The 15,226-nt window shown below is 40.3% G+C and overlaps 1 protein-coding gene across 1 annotated transcript in view; it reads left to right on the top strand.

Annotated features, from left to right (window-relative positions):
• Nucleotides 1–15,226, top strand: part of LOC119416498 (A disintegrin and metalloproteinase with thrombospondin motifs 20) — a 147,889-nt gene that overhangs the window by 101,833 nt on the left and 30,830 nt on the right. Inside the window, exons 23-26 of the mRNA XM_037683732.1 lie at nucleotides 4,317–4,481; nucleotides 8,261–8,530; nucleotides 10,703–10,864; nucleotides 12,140–12,316. Of these exons, the coding sequence (XP_037539660.1) occupies nucleotides 4,317–4,481; nucleotides 8,261–8,530; nucleotides 10,703–10,864; nucleotides 12,140–12,316 (774 nt within the window). The remainder of the gene's footprint in view (nucleotides 1–4,316; nucleotides 4,482–8,260; nucleotides 8,531–10,702; nucleotides 10,865–12,139; nucleotides 12,317–15,226) is intronic.

Here is a 15,226-nt window from a genome sequence, read left to right as displayed (position 1 = left end):
TCAGCAAGTCTAAGTCCTCATCCTGTCAGCTCGATCCATTTCCCACAGTTCTTGTTAAATCCTGTCTCCCGTCTCTGCTCCCCATCATCACTAACATCATCCACTTCTCCCTAACCTCTGGCATTGTTCCCACAGCTTTCAAATCTGCTGCCATCACCCCCATCATCAAGAAACCAGGTCTTGACTTTACCAACTTCAGTAATCTTCGTCCGATCTCTAATCTGCCCTTTATTTCCAAAGTTCTTGAAAAAGCCGTTGCTAGTCAACTTCACTCTCACCTATCCAACAATAACATTTATGAAGAGTTTCAATCTGGTTTTCGCCCCCACCATAGCACCGAAACAGCTCTAATAAAAATAACTAATGACCTTATTCTTGCTGCTGACTCTGCTCTTCTGTCTATCCTCATTTTACTGGATCTAAGTTCTGCCTTCGACACAATCTGACATTCTATCCTCCTCAACAGATTAACCTCCATTGGCATCTCAGGTACTCCATTAGACTGGTTCAAATCTTAACTCTGCTCTTCTGTCTATCCTCATTCTACTGGATCTAAGTTCTGCCTTCGACACAATCTGACATTCTATCCTCCTCAACAGATTAACCTCCATTGGCATCTCAGGTACTCCGTTAGACTGGTTCAAATCTTATCTCTCTGACCGCACTCAATTCATTCAGCTCAAATCCTTTCGTTCCCAGTCTTCCCCCGTCTCCACGGGTGCCCCCCAAGGCTCTGTCCTCGGATCCCTCCTCTTCATCATTTACCTCCTTCCTCTAGGTCACATCTTCTGCAAATTTGGTGTCCATTTTCACTGTTATGCTGATGACACACAGCTCTACCTGTCAACAAAACCAAACTCCACCCACCCACCCTCCATCCTCACCGACTGTCTTAATGAGCTAAATCACTGTTTTTTTAACAACTTCCTACAACTAAACAGTAACAAAACAGAAATCATTCTTGTTGGTACCAAAAACTCTCTTTCAAAATCAGAAAATATTCTCATCCCCCTTAACAACTCTCTGCTATCCCCCTTGCCTCAGGTCAAGAGTCTTGGTGTCATCCTCAACACCACTCTCTCCTTCACTTCACACATCAACAACGTCACTCGGTCTGCCTATTTCCATCTCCGAAATATTAACCGTCTCCGCCCTTCTCTCACACCCCGCTCCACAGCCATCCTTGTGCACAGTCTTGTGACTTATCGGATTGACTACTGCAACTCCCTTCTTTATGGCCTCCCCAACAAATCTCTCCAGAAGCTACAATTGGTCCAGAACTCAGCTGCCCGTGTCATAACTCAAACCTCCTCCTATAACCACATCACTCCAGTCCTGCAGCAGCTCCACTGGCTCCTGGTTAAATCACACATCGTCTTCAAAATTCTTCTTGTCACTTTCAAAGCTATCCACAACCTTGCCCCTCCGTACCTATCTGACCTCCTACACATCTCCATCCCTTCTCGCTCTCTCAGATCCTCCTCTTCACTACACCTCCATGTACCCTCTCCCTGCCTCTCCACCATGGGGAGCAGGGCCTTCACCTGCTCTGCCTCTCATCTCTGGAACTCTCTACCCCCTGACTTAAGAAACACCACCTCTCTTTCTATATTCAAGACTGCTCTGAAAACACATCTCTTTAGACTCGCTTATCCTTAACTTTGCTGTATGTATTTTATATTCTTTATGTATTGTATATTCTTTATGCATTTTATATTCTGTATGTATTTTATATTCTTTATGTATTTTATATCCATCCATCCATTATCTTTTACCCGCTTATTCCATTTTGTGTCACGGGGGTCGCTGGTGCCCATGTCCAGCAATCACTGTGCGAGGGGCGGGGTACACCGTGGACGGGTCGCAAGTCCATCACAGGGACACATAGAGACAAACGACACAAACAACCATTCACTCTCTCACTCACACCTAGGGACAATTTAGAGTTACCAATCAGCCTAACATGCATGTTTTTGGTCTGTGGGAGGAAACCGGAGCACCCGGAGGAAACCCATGCATGCACGAAGAGAACATGCAAACTCCACCCAGAAAGGCCCCTGGACCGGGATTTGAACCAAGGACCTGCTCGCTGAAAGGCAGCAGCTCTACCAGTTGCGCCACCGTGCTGCCCATGTGTTTTATATTCTTTATGTAATTTATTCCTGTTGATCTTTGTTCTTACTGTAAAGTGTCCTTGGGTGTCATGAAAGGTGCTTTTTAAATAAAATGATTATTATTATTATTATTACTTTGCAGTTTTTCACTTATCGTGGGGCTTCAGGATACAGATCCCCCGCGATAAACGAGGGACTACTGTAATGCTCTCCTGCAGTGGCAGAAATACACTCGTATGATACAAGCAAAGGATATTTTTTAGAATGTTTTTGAATGGTTGCATTGTTTCCATTCTGCCTCATGTTAGAACTTAACGTGTGTTTGTCCTGATGCATCCTCAATAATCCAGGTAGATTAATCTAACAAGGTTAAGTCAGGTCCTCTGGACTGGCTCTTCTCTGTTCGGTGGACCTGACTCAACGTTGTTAGAATGAACTTGTGTTTGGTTCTCTTCTTTCTTTTGTGATCAAAACAATGTGTGACATTAATCATTTTGCAATTTGTTCACACAAAGTTTTCTGGTTTTTTTTTATTGCAAGAATTCAGAAAAGTCTGAAATTATCACTGAAAAGTGACTCAACAAGCATCTTAGTAAGACATGCTACATTAATACTGAATCGCTTTCAGAAAAGAACTAGGATTGCAACAACAATCAGCTTTGTTCATAAACCAAGAATCTCTCAGGAGCTTCATTATGAAACAGAAACATTCTCCAAAGACATAAACATTCAGAAACAATCAACTATGTGTCTGAGCTGAGATGGAAAATTTTAAGATATTTTTTAACAGGATGGCATTTTGAACCTTTTTCTATTAATGTAATAATTAATAATATTTAGAAAATTAGAATGAATATTGGGCAGAAAGGTGGTGCAGTTGATAGAGCTGCCGCCTCTCAGTGAGCAGGTTACCCCAGTTCAAATCCCGGCCTTCCTGGGTGGAGTTTGCATGTTCTCTCCGTGCATGCGTGGGTTTTCTCCGGGTGCTCCAGTTTCCTCCCACAGTCCAAAAACATGCATGTTAGACTGACTGGTAACTCTAAATTGTCTCTAGGTGTGAGTGAGAGAGTGAATGGTTGTTTGTCTCATTTGTCTCTATGTGTCCCTGTGATGGACTGGATACCTGTCCATGGTGTCCCCTGCCTCTCACACAGTGACTGCTGGATATGGGCACCAGTGACCCCCGCAACCTGAAAAGGAATAAGCGGGTAAAGATAATGGATGGATGGATGAATATGGCATTATCAACAACATTGTTTTGGTTCATGTATTCCCAAATAATTTGCACACTAACTAACTTTATAAATGTCAACTTAATTCTGTCTTATTCCTTTCCTATGATTATTTCGAATCCCCTTTTATCTGTACAAGCTTTGTAAGAGTGGTTGTGATTCATTTCATTGTGTGTTGTACTTTTGCTGTCTTTTTTCGGCTGCTCCCTTCTTCAGGGGTCACCACAAAGTCACACAAAGACTTGGCAATTGTTTTTAGGCCGGATGCCCTTCCTATCACAACCCTCTGTATGGAGCAGAGAGCTGCTATCTGGGGCATCTGGGGAGCAGATGGTGGGGGTTAAGGGCCTTGCTCAAGGGCCCAGAGTGGGGCAAATGAGGGTGGAGACAGGTGTGGTTGTTTCACCTATCCCACCCACATTTTGATGTTGTCGGTCCTGCGAGTTGAATCGGCGATCTTCCGATCACAGGCCCACCTTCTCTAACCACTGCACCACCACTCCCTTGTATAACTAAAAGAGATAAATAGAACAAATATGAATCTTGGTTGACTGACCTGATGGATGAAAGACATTAAGATACTGTATTTTAGCTTACTGCTAAACATGTTTATGTTTAAAGTGTTTAAAATCTGTTAAGTGACCTGATAACAACCTATTTATTTGAGTCCCAGTAAAAATTGTAGTTGATAAAAATCTACAATTTAATGGACTGGATTTTGATATTATTTCTTCTAAAATAGTTTGAATCATAATATCATAAACATTTCTATGGTGTCAATTTTTGCCTACTTTTCCCTGCCTACTGAAACCATTGTAAAACAACACTTTCCTAAATTGTTTTTTAATTTAATTTGAAACGACAGCCACAGTAAAAGGTGTGTCATATTTTCATGTGCGGCTGTCTGTGTACATGTTAAAGAAGAGAAAACCATCCACTTCAAGATTAGTTTCATCTGCTTGTTCACCAGTGCTCGGTGTCCTGTGGCAAAGGGAAGCGGGCACGTTATGTCAGCTGCAGAGATGCTCAGGGAGGCGTGGCTGACGAGTCATACTGCACCCATCTGCCCCGCCCTCCAGAGTTCTCCACCTGCTTCAGCCCCTGTGGCCAGTGGCATCCCAGAGAGTGGTCTACTGTGAGTTAAACATCTAGATCCTTTGCTTGGTGACATGATAATCATGTGCTTCATTTTTCTTACAAGTCAGTTTATTTATTTATTTATTTGGCGCCAAGTCACAAGAGAATTTGTCTAAAGACACTGAACAGAAACATTCACATACATTATAAAAACCAATTAGTAAAAGTTCTCCATCAAAGGAAGCAGCAGATTGTGTTGAATCTTCACTTCGTCAGTATCTCATCCTGAGCAAGGACAAAGTCAACATTGGAAAAGAAAACTCCCTTTTAATAGAAATAAACCTCCAGCAGAACCAGGCTCAGGATGAGCAGCCATCTGCTTCGACCGGCTGGTTTGAAAAGACAGGAAAGAGAAACAAATGAACACAGAATGACTGGTCTAGATGTACTTTCTATAGGAGGAAAGACAAAAAAACATGTTAAGATAGAAATAATTACAAATACAATGAGGTAGAGTAGATCAAGTAAAGACAGAAGCAGCGTGAAGAAATGTGGTCAGTTTGTCCTCCAGCAGTCTGTTATATAGCAGCATAACTACGGGATAACTCAGGAAACCCAAGTCAACCCTAACTATAGGATTTTTCAAAAAGGAAAGTCTTAAGCCCAGTCATAAAACTGGACAATGTGTCAGCCTTATAGACAGAAACTGGAAGTTGGTTCCACAAGAGAGGAGCCTGATAACTGAAAGATCTTCCTCCCATTCTGATTTTGGAAACCACAAGTAAACCTGCAGTCTGAGAGTGAAGTGCTCTGTTAGGAAAATATGGAACAATCAATAAATGAGTTGTCGTGGCTCAATGAGACTACCTGTATAAATAAAGACTAAATGAAAAAAAAAATCTTTAATATAAGATGGAACTAGGTTGTTGAGAGCTTTGTAGGTTAAAAGTATGATTCTATTCTGAATTTGAAGGGAGAGAAGCTAAAACTGGAGAAATATGATCTCATCATCATTAATGTGTTAAAATAACCATAAACCACAGTGTTATATTAAAGTCTTTGTTTCTTTTCAAAAGCTTTTTATGCGTTCTTTATAGGGCCATTGGTTAAAAAAAATATCGTCTGATTTTTAATCCTGTGTTCATTTAAAGTGTTTTTTTTTTTGTCATTAGTCCATAAAAAGCCAAATGAACTCCTTGAGGAAAACTTTTGAGTCCATTAAGCTTTAATTTGTCAAATTAGAGTTGATTTCCCTCCTTGTTGTTGAAGTTCATGGGAACATTCATTAGAAGCACCACTCCGTTAATATTGGCCAGACTTTAGAACCTGGAAAACATCCTACAAAAATCTTGTTAAAGGAAAAAAAGGACCAGATAATAAAAGGAAAATAACTCCAAGTTTAATGGGTCAAGGAGTACAAGCTAGAAATTTAATATGTTGAACACACACTAAACACAAGCTATTGAGTTAACTGCCCAGTCAAAGGGTTTAATGATTTCAGGCAGCCAATAAAACTGTAAGACATTATTTTCAGGGGAGTCTTTGTAAAGAATAATCATAACAAAAGGTAGTACTTGAAAATGGTCAAATCTGCTTGAAGTCTTGTAAGTACTGTAATTATACAAAACTAATGAATAAATAAGCCAAAAATATAACATCTAACAAACAGCATACATGACATTTATGACATATAACGTATCACTTAATAACACAAGTATGAAAATCTCAGGATGATCAGTGAACTCAAGTTTTTGGGATGACAAACATTTTAAAAGTTAGGAGTAAAAACAATCTAACAATATGAGTATAAATAATGAAAATGTAATAACTTTTGTTACCAATCAATAAATATCAGTTTCAGTTACAAGAGGTGTTAGTAAGTTAAAGAAAATAAACTAAAGGTGTCATGAGCTCCGGTCTCTGCCACCTGCCACGCCCACTTCACTGCTGCAATCAGCGCTCATGCCCTTCACCTGCTGACCACACTATATAAGAGCTCATTCCTTGCACGATCTCTGCCAGACTATGGAACACTTTTTGGTATTATATGTCCAACACCTCGTTCATGTCCATGCCTGATCTTCATGTCTCGACCTCACACCTGTCTCTTGGATTTGCCGCCCTACCTGCTCCACATCTGGTTTATTCTGTCTTTCTGACCCTGATAACTACAACCCTTTTTTGCTTTATGGACGTTGGATTAAGAATTCCCCTCTGGATATGTTCTCGGACCTCTGCCTCCCCGTGTTTGACCCCTGTGTTGCTTTTCGGACCACGACAAACGTTTGCCCCGCTGTTGGAACAATTCTCAGCATTAAAGGCCTCCCTCTGCACCTGCTCTGCCACCACTTACGGCAACGTCAATGCCATCACTGACGCCTTTTCCTCAAGCTCTAAATGGTGGCGCTACACCTCACCACACCTGCCTGAGGAGGTTAGGGGCTGTTTTCTGCCTTCAAACACATTTCTTGAAACCTACAGCCCACTAACTATGTTTTCTTTGCAGACCTGTTACCGTGATTTGACCCAGACTCCCACCAGCAGCTTCAAAACAATAAAATTGTTTAAACATTCTTGTTGTCTGGCTGGTTCTTGTCAGTATAATCTGGCAGAGATCTTGCAAGGAAGGAGCTTTTATATAGAGTGGGCAGGTGCATGGTATGAGTGCTCATTGCGGCGGAGAAGGGGGCGTGGCAGGTTTCAGAGAGCGGAGATCAAGATATAACTGACACGAACCTGGTTTTGGATTCAACAGTTGAGCCAAACAACAAGAACTTTTAAACAATTTTATTGTTTTGAAGCTGCTGGTGGGAGTCTGGGTCCAATCACAGTAACAGGTCTGCAGAGACGACACAGTTAGTGGGCAGTAGGTTTCAGTAAATGTGCTTGAAGGCAGAAAACAGCCACTAACCTTGTCAGGCAGATGTGGTGAGGTGATTTCAGAGCTTGAGAAGATGGCATCAGTGATGGTATTAACATCGCCTTAAGTGGTGGTGGAGCAGGTGCATAGGGAGGCCTTTAATGCTGTGAATTGTTCCAACAGTGGGGCAAACTTTAGTTGTGGTCTGAAAAGTGAAGCAGGGGTCGAACACAGGGAGGCAGTCCGAGAACAAATCCAGAGGGGAATTCGTAATCCAAAATCCATAGAGCAAAAAAGGGTCGTAGTTACCAAGGTCAGAAAAGCAGAATAAACCAGATGTGGAGCAGGCAGGGTGGCGAATCTAAATGGTAAATGGTAAATGGACTGTACTTATATAGCGCCTTTCTATCTTATTTCAAAATACTCAAAGCGCTTTACACTGCAATCTGTGCCCTCATTTACCCATTCACACAGCACTCTACTAGATCTCTACAAAGCTAATTGAACAAATCCTTCTAAAGAGACTAATCAGTGCTTTAGATCACATTCATACACTGATGGGACACACATCAGAGGCTATAGAGGTTCAGTGTCTTGCCCAGTGACACTTAAGCATGTGACTGCTGGTGGATTCGAACCCCCCAGTCTCGCATTGGAGGATGACTGCTCTAACCACTCAGCCACAGCCGCCCCCCCACTCAGCCACAGCCGCCCCAAGAGACAGGTGTGAGGTTGAGACATGAAGATCAGGCATGGACATAAACGAGGTGCTGGACCAAAAAGTGTTCCATAATCTGGCAGAGATCTTGCGAGGAAGGAGCTCTTATACAGAGAGGTCAGCAGCTGCAGGGCATGAGCGCTGATTGCAATGGAGAGGTGAGCGTGGCAGAAAGAGGAGATCATGACAATAGGCAGTGCTTTTTTTTTCTTCTTTCTGCTCTGTTTGTAATGTGTTATTTGTCTTTTCTATACCTCAGTGTTCAGTAACGTGTGGTGTTGGAAAAGCTACCAGACAGGTGACCTGTTCTAACTATCACCATCCAGTGGACCCATCTTTCTGTGACCCAGATGAGAGGCCTGCAACAGAACAGGAGTGCACTGCTGCACCCTGTCCTTCTGTTTATAATCGGCAGCACATTTATGAGCAGCCGTACGGCTATCCTCTGGATCCCGGACGTCACCCCGGACACAGCAGCTGGAATGTCCCCTCAGCAGACAACCAATGGAGGACCGGACCATGGGGCTCGGTATGTTTGGCATACACAACAAGTTTTAGGAAATAGCAATGTCCAGAAACATTTTTTGTCTGTTGGAAAAAAAAAATGTGTAAAAATATATACTCTTTACCAGCATCCAATAAATATATGATAAAGAAACTGTACTTATTCATTCAACCTTTATTTATACAGGTTAGTCTCATTGAGTCTTGAGGACTCATTTACAAGAGAGACTTGTTTATATAACACCTTTCTGTTTTATCAAGATACCCACAGCTCTTTACAACACAATCTGTGCCTCTTACCCATTCATACAGCACTCTACTAGATCTGTACAAAGACTAATCAGTGCTTTATCACATTCATACACTTAATGAGACACACGTCGGAGGCAATGAGGGGTTCAGTATCTTGCCCAGGGACACTTCAGCATATGACTGCTGGTGGAATCAACCCCCCAACTCTCCCATTAGAGGACGACTGCTCCAACCACTTATCCACAGCTTCCCCAATAAATATATGTTTAAATCGTATGACAGAGGTGTGATGTACTACCATGTATGTACCATAGATAGTATGAAAGTATTGTTGGGGTGGGCAGTGTGCCTGTGTGTAAACACATTCTTGCAAACACATTAACTTGCATGGTGAGGTAAGAGAGTTTTCATTTCTCAGGGCGGAAGGCCATACATGGTAACGTGTGCATGCAAAGCATACTGTATGATGTGCTGTATGTGCTAACACTCAGCACTGTGCTGGTTTGTGGAAGGAAAACAATTCCAGGTTATCACTAAGCATAGCATTTATCCCTAGATTAAATCTGAACAGTTGCAAATTTTGAGAACAGTGGAAGCTCATCTGTTATTATTCGAACTTCAAATCTAAACATGATATTGCTGTTTGCTATAAATTCACATATTTTTACTTCTTTACGTCTGGTTTGGTTGGAAGAGTTGAAAAGGATGCATTGTGTTTTGAAGCATTGTTGGGATATTTAATATTTTGCAATTTATGAGTGGGAAACTTGTAGCAATAACAACAAAAAAAACATAAATACACTTTTTATTAATGGTGCCAATGCATAAGCACTAAAGCACCTTACTGCTATTCTTTTTTTTTTTTTTTTTCACCGTATTAAAAAGCATGAAAACTTATGCTCATTGGGAATGTTGCGCAATGAGTTTTGGGAGTGGTATGTTGTTTGACAGACAACAAAAATGACAAATATGTTTTCAGAGACAACAAGAAAAGAAAAAGCAGCCAAGCTAAAGGAACTTTAACAATAGAAAATATTGACTGGATCTAAAATTTACTGTAAAAATAATGTAAATCCAGATCTAACAGTTCATGTGAAAGCTGCTGAGTGACACTGGGAACAAGCATCACAGGGGAATAATTTGTAGTACAAGGTGAGCCATTGAATTACTGAGCTGTTACAGTATGTGATTTACCATTTATAAATATTTGCTGATACAACTTCCATGGAAGCACATTAGGTTTTTTTAATATGACATTTGTGTGTTACCTTCTGATAGCATATTGTGAAAGATTTCCTACTAAGGCCATCATCTCTGTCCACTCGCAGTGCATATAACTGACATGTTTTTAACCTAGTAGACAACTGACAAGAGTCACTCCTGAAATATTTTCCTTTTAATTAGGTTGATGGGATAACACGTTTCAAGAGAGCGAGAGAGTAATAATTTGCATCTTCTTTCTGAAGTAAATAAATTATTCCTCCCTGCTTACTATTAAGTGTGAAGCCCAACTGTTCATGTTCATGTTGTGCTGTCCTCCCACACACATAGATAGGACTGAATGTTCTCACTCCCTTCAACAGAGGGGATGCATCATTGTAATTGGATGCAGAGTCTTCAAGCTACCTTTGTCAAGGCTGTGTAGTTCAACTTTCAGCATGATTCACTGACTTCCCTGTCTTTGGAAAATAATTGTGAGCATAGCAGCTGGGTTTGATCACGTAAATATCATTCTCATTTAGCTTGAAAAGCTCAGTATTGTGCCGTATTTGCTGGATTTTATGTGAAAGTGCTCTTGATGTGAAAAAATCATTTTTTATCAGTAAGTAAACTGTTTGATCAGAAAACCTGGTAGGAAAACAACATTAAATTTAATTTAAAACAAGAGCTTCATACACTGATTAAAAGTATAGTTGTCTGATCACCTACTGTGTGTGCTCGCTAGTGTTCCAGTACCTGTGCCGGAGGTTTTCAAAGACGAGTGGTGGTCTGTCAGGATGCCGATGGGCGCAGCAACAGTTACTGTGACGAGAGGGTCAAACCTGCTGAATCCAAAAACTGTGACTCTGGTCCCTGTCCTCTGTGGAACTACGGTGTCTGGGGAGAGGTGAGCTTATAGGACTACTGATCCTTAACAACTGTGGCCCTCATTAAAGTCACACCTTTTATTTCTGATTTTCTTGGTCATGTATGTGGATTCGAGCTGTGAGTCTCTTTTATATTTTGCACTGAACTGAATACAGCTGTTCTTCTTTGCTGGCAGTCACACACGTAACTAATGCTTACAGGTCTAGTGAAACCAGTAAAATATCAAGTTTTTACACCGACAGGAAAGTGGTATAGAAGTAAAAGTAGAGGCAGAAATCTAACTTTAACCTGATGTTTATCAAATTGTATGCATGGATTTGTAACAACGTTGGTGTCTATGTTCTGCAGGGTTGAGTTGATTGCCAAGCTTGTTGGTATACTGTAGGTCTAAACGGGGAAACAGAAGTGAAGAAAAACAAGCTGTTAATGTGAGCATGTATGGAGACCCTACAAATGGCAGCATTTCACTCTAATACAATAATACAACATGGTGTGGTGTAAAGCACACTGCCAATGGACTGTGGAGTGACACACTTCTCTGTCAGTGATGGACAAGTGTCTCTTTAGTGGATGTGGGGAAAATGTTGCCTGACTAACTTGTTTTATAAACTGTGAAGTTTAATGAAGATGGGATATTAATACTGGGTGGTTTTCAGGGTCTGAGTTGGGCCCCTTTATATCCAGTAATGGGCAATTTTAATGTTTTAGCTTTCCAGAACATTTCAGACAATTTTATTATTTCTACTTTATGGCATCACTTTGATGAAGGCCCTTTTTTATTCTAACATGACTACTCTACTGCACAATGCAAGGACTTTATAAACGTAAAGGATAAGTTCAGTGCAGTAGAACTTGACTGACCCGCACAAAGTGTTAACCTCAAACCCGTTAAGAAACTTTGGGATGAGCTGGAACTGTGATTGTGAGCCAGACCTTCTTGTCCAACATCAGGTCATGGTCTCATACATGCTCAAGAGAATGAATGGGCACAAGTTCCCACAGAAACATGCTTAATCTTGTGAGAGGAGTAAAAGCTGTTATATCTGAAAAAAAAAGGGACCAGCTTCATATGTATTTGTTGGTCAGGTGTGTTGAAATAATTTTGTCTGCAAATGTCTGTCGCTTGTTATCAGACAGTCAAGTCCATTTTCTCAACAACACATGCATTTTTCAGTGGAGTGTATTAAGCAAGATTTTATTTTCACACTTGGTCCTTATTAGGCTTTGTAAATCCAAAATAACGAAAGCCATTCAAAAATTTTACTAAGAATATTTTGTTTGCTGTTTCCCTCAGTGCACCCAGACGTGTGGTGGAGGGAGGAAAACACGCCTGGTGGTCTGTCAAAGGCCCACCGGACAAAGGCTCAATGACTACAACTGTGACATCCTGGACAAACCGCTGGACATGGAGCAGTGCAATCTGCAGCCCTGTCCCGGTTCTGCATCCTGGCACCGCCAACCATGGAAGCCGGTACGATAGTACTAATTTACCTTCATCACTTCCTCACTAAGGCTGAATCACTGTGAATGCACACAAAATGTCAGCAGACATGTGTACTGAGTCTAAAACCATAAGAGATTTAAATGGGTATCAAGCGCCACTGTTGATTAGGCAGCTTTGGCCCACCCAGACAGGCCCTTCAGTGGCATGGTGCTAATTAGAATTTAAAAAAGGACAAAACAATGGTGCTCCCCCCCCCAGAGGGACATTAAAAACACATGGTACCAGTTTTCAGACATGGTTTCAGATTAAAACCTATAAATCAGGACAGAGCAGTCCTGGAGGCATATCTCTGGAAAATATATTGATTTTATTACATAAGGTGAAGAAAACGATCTTTGCCCTCATTGCTGTCTTCACCCTGCGTCTACATTACACAAGTGTATATTTGTGTATAAGAGTTACTATGATCTTTATTGAACAGCTACGGAAACCTGCCAGGTTCTTTTGTATATGTATCTTTGTACAGTATTGTTTTATTTTTCATGTTAGTTTTTTTTTTTTTGTACTGAATATTTAATATTTTACTGGTGCTTTCAGTCAAATTCATCATATTTCTCTATAAGAAAAAAACAGTTTAGTCAGAGGAAAATATTTTAATACACTTTGTTTTATTACTGCTTCTGGTTGTGTTGAAGTTGAATTTACAGTGGCATAACCTCTGCAAACTAATAATCTTTAATAAATGTTTGTGATCTAATTAAAATAAGATGCATAAAAATGCAAATTGTAAAAAAATGGGATTTTTAGGAAAGTTTTTCTTTTAAGTATAAGGGAGTTATATTATCGAGTGTTCAGGTAATATTACATGTGAGAAAGACAATAGACATAAATGTGTTGGGGCAAAATCTTTGGGCACTTCATGATTTGATTTAATTAAGTTCAGAAGGCTGCAGTGTGATAAAACAAACATCAATGCATCCATTATCACTCCTGTTAATAAACTCATAGTCTATCAAACCTAAATAAAATTAAAATATTGTTTTTTAAACACAATTTTCTGAACAATGCTCAACCAAAAATGTGAAATTCGGAGAACCTTGACACATGACTGTAGAAATCTTTGCCCCTGCTTCCTGCATTAGAGCTATTGTACCCACTTTTTTCAGTGTTTCCACAACTTTGTTACTGGTCCCACTGCAGGGTGTTGGAATGGCTTTATTTCCACATTTTTTTCACGCAGGATGCTCATGTCCCATCATAGCTTCAAAGGGTGCAGCATAAAGGTGGTGCAACAGTTGCAGAGTAGATAACGTCTCAGAATTAAGAAAAACTTATGATAAAACATGAATTTTCAGTTGCAGTCTCTCTGCGACCAGCGAGTCATATTTTGCACAGCTATATTTTAAAAACATGGCCTAATTTTGTGTACGCAGCTTACAAAACTGTAGTTTAGGTCAGTTACATTTTTTCGTTGCTCACCTTCACCCACATCCTCGCCACCTGAGCTCACATTGTACCCTCCTTGGCAGCCTCCATCATGTTTATCATTGAATCTAGACTGCACTTTTGAAATGAACCCCCACCAGCTGTTTTTTTTTCACGTGCGGGTGGAAACGTGTGCACATCTTGCACAAAGTGTGGCTCTTGTTGACGTCGTGTTCCCTTTAACCTCACTGAAGCAGAAGTGCTTTCAAACACCGGCTAATTGTATAAGATGCCACTTGTATGTCTTGGTAATGTCTCCGTTGTGTGCCCGCCGTGACCTGCCCGAGCATTGAATTTCCACACTTTAGAGGGATTTTGACTTTATTGATGTTAAAAAATAAACAATATTTGACATTTTTTTAATTGATTCAGAATTGTTTATGTCTATTCCATTTAAAAATATGTTATAACCCCACCCCAACACGTACTGTATATACTTTACAAACTTTTCTATTCTTGCTTGACAGAATGTGCTTTAGTTTCATGATAGTCTAACCATTGAGCACGAGCCATTTTTAATGGTTTATATCAAAAAGACAAATGCCATGGCCAAAACGGAATATACCTGGAAGCAGAGTTGCCAGTGAACACTAGATGTTGACCAATTTTGTTTTTCCGTATAAGCGTACGTTGAGTTGAGCGAGTTGTGATGCAAACAAACGAATGCAACAACTGCTTCATGTGTTAGTGTGGTACTTGTTTGGTATTCTTCAGATGCAGTTGTGTGATATTAAAAAGAAGGCGCTGAGTCTGGTATGTGCAGTGCAGCTCGTTAAACTTAAACATCCTCAAGCAGTAAACCAAACAATAAACAAACAAACAAACACACAGATACCTCTGCTTCATTCGGTCAGCTCTGGTGCTGATCTGCTTTCAAATGGTCAGATTTAGTCTTTTTCTGAAGGATTTTTTAAAATATAAACGTATTTATTTGTTTACAGTGCATTAATAATTACTGTAGCTTTGATGTTTTGTTCCAGTTCAGACTGATGCAACACTTTACTTGAACATTTGTCATTTTAAGTACCTGGAACTTGATCCGTTCTGGTCTGTGCAGTGAGTTCGTGCAGACTTGTGGACCTTTACCAGTCAACTTAAACTGTGGTAAACATTTATCTGATCAGGGTAAACACACTGAATCTTTGCCAAATACTGTCTGACCACAGGATGCAATGTGCAGGTCAGGTTTGATTTTATTTGATATATTTAAGCATTTAATGACTAACTTAATGTCACATGTAAGTTTCTGAATTACGTTTGGGTAAATGAACATTAAATGATGACATATTTCAGTTGAAGTGTTGCTTTTGGCTCTGAGTTTATGTTTGGATCATTCCTAGTAAGAATGTCTGCAGTCTTGTGTTTTTGCTTCTCTGCCTGTGTGTGTGTGTGTGTTTGTGTGTACATGTGTGTGTGTGTGTGTGTGTGTGTGTGTGTGTGTGTGTGTGTGTG

The sequence above is a fragment of the Nematolebias whitei genome, chromosome 10 (assembly GCF_014905685.2).
Source record: "Nematolebias whitei isolate Nwh7 chromosome 10, NemWhi1, whole genome shotgun sequence".
NCBI classification, from domain to species: domain Eukaryota; kingdom Metazoa; phylum Chordata; class Actinopteri; order Cyprinodontiformes; family Rivulidae; genus Nematolebias; species Nematolebias whitei.
The sequence above is the reverse complement of the archived record's forward strand: the minus strand, read 5'-3'. Positions and strand labels throughout refer to the sequence as shown.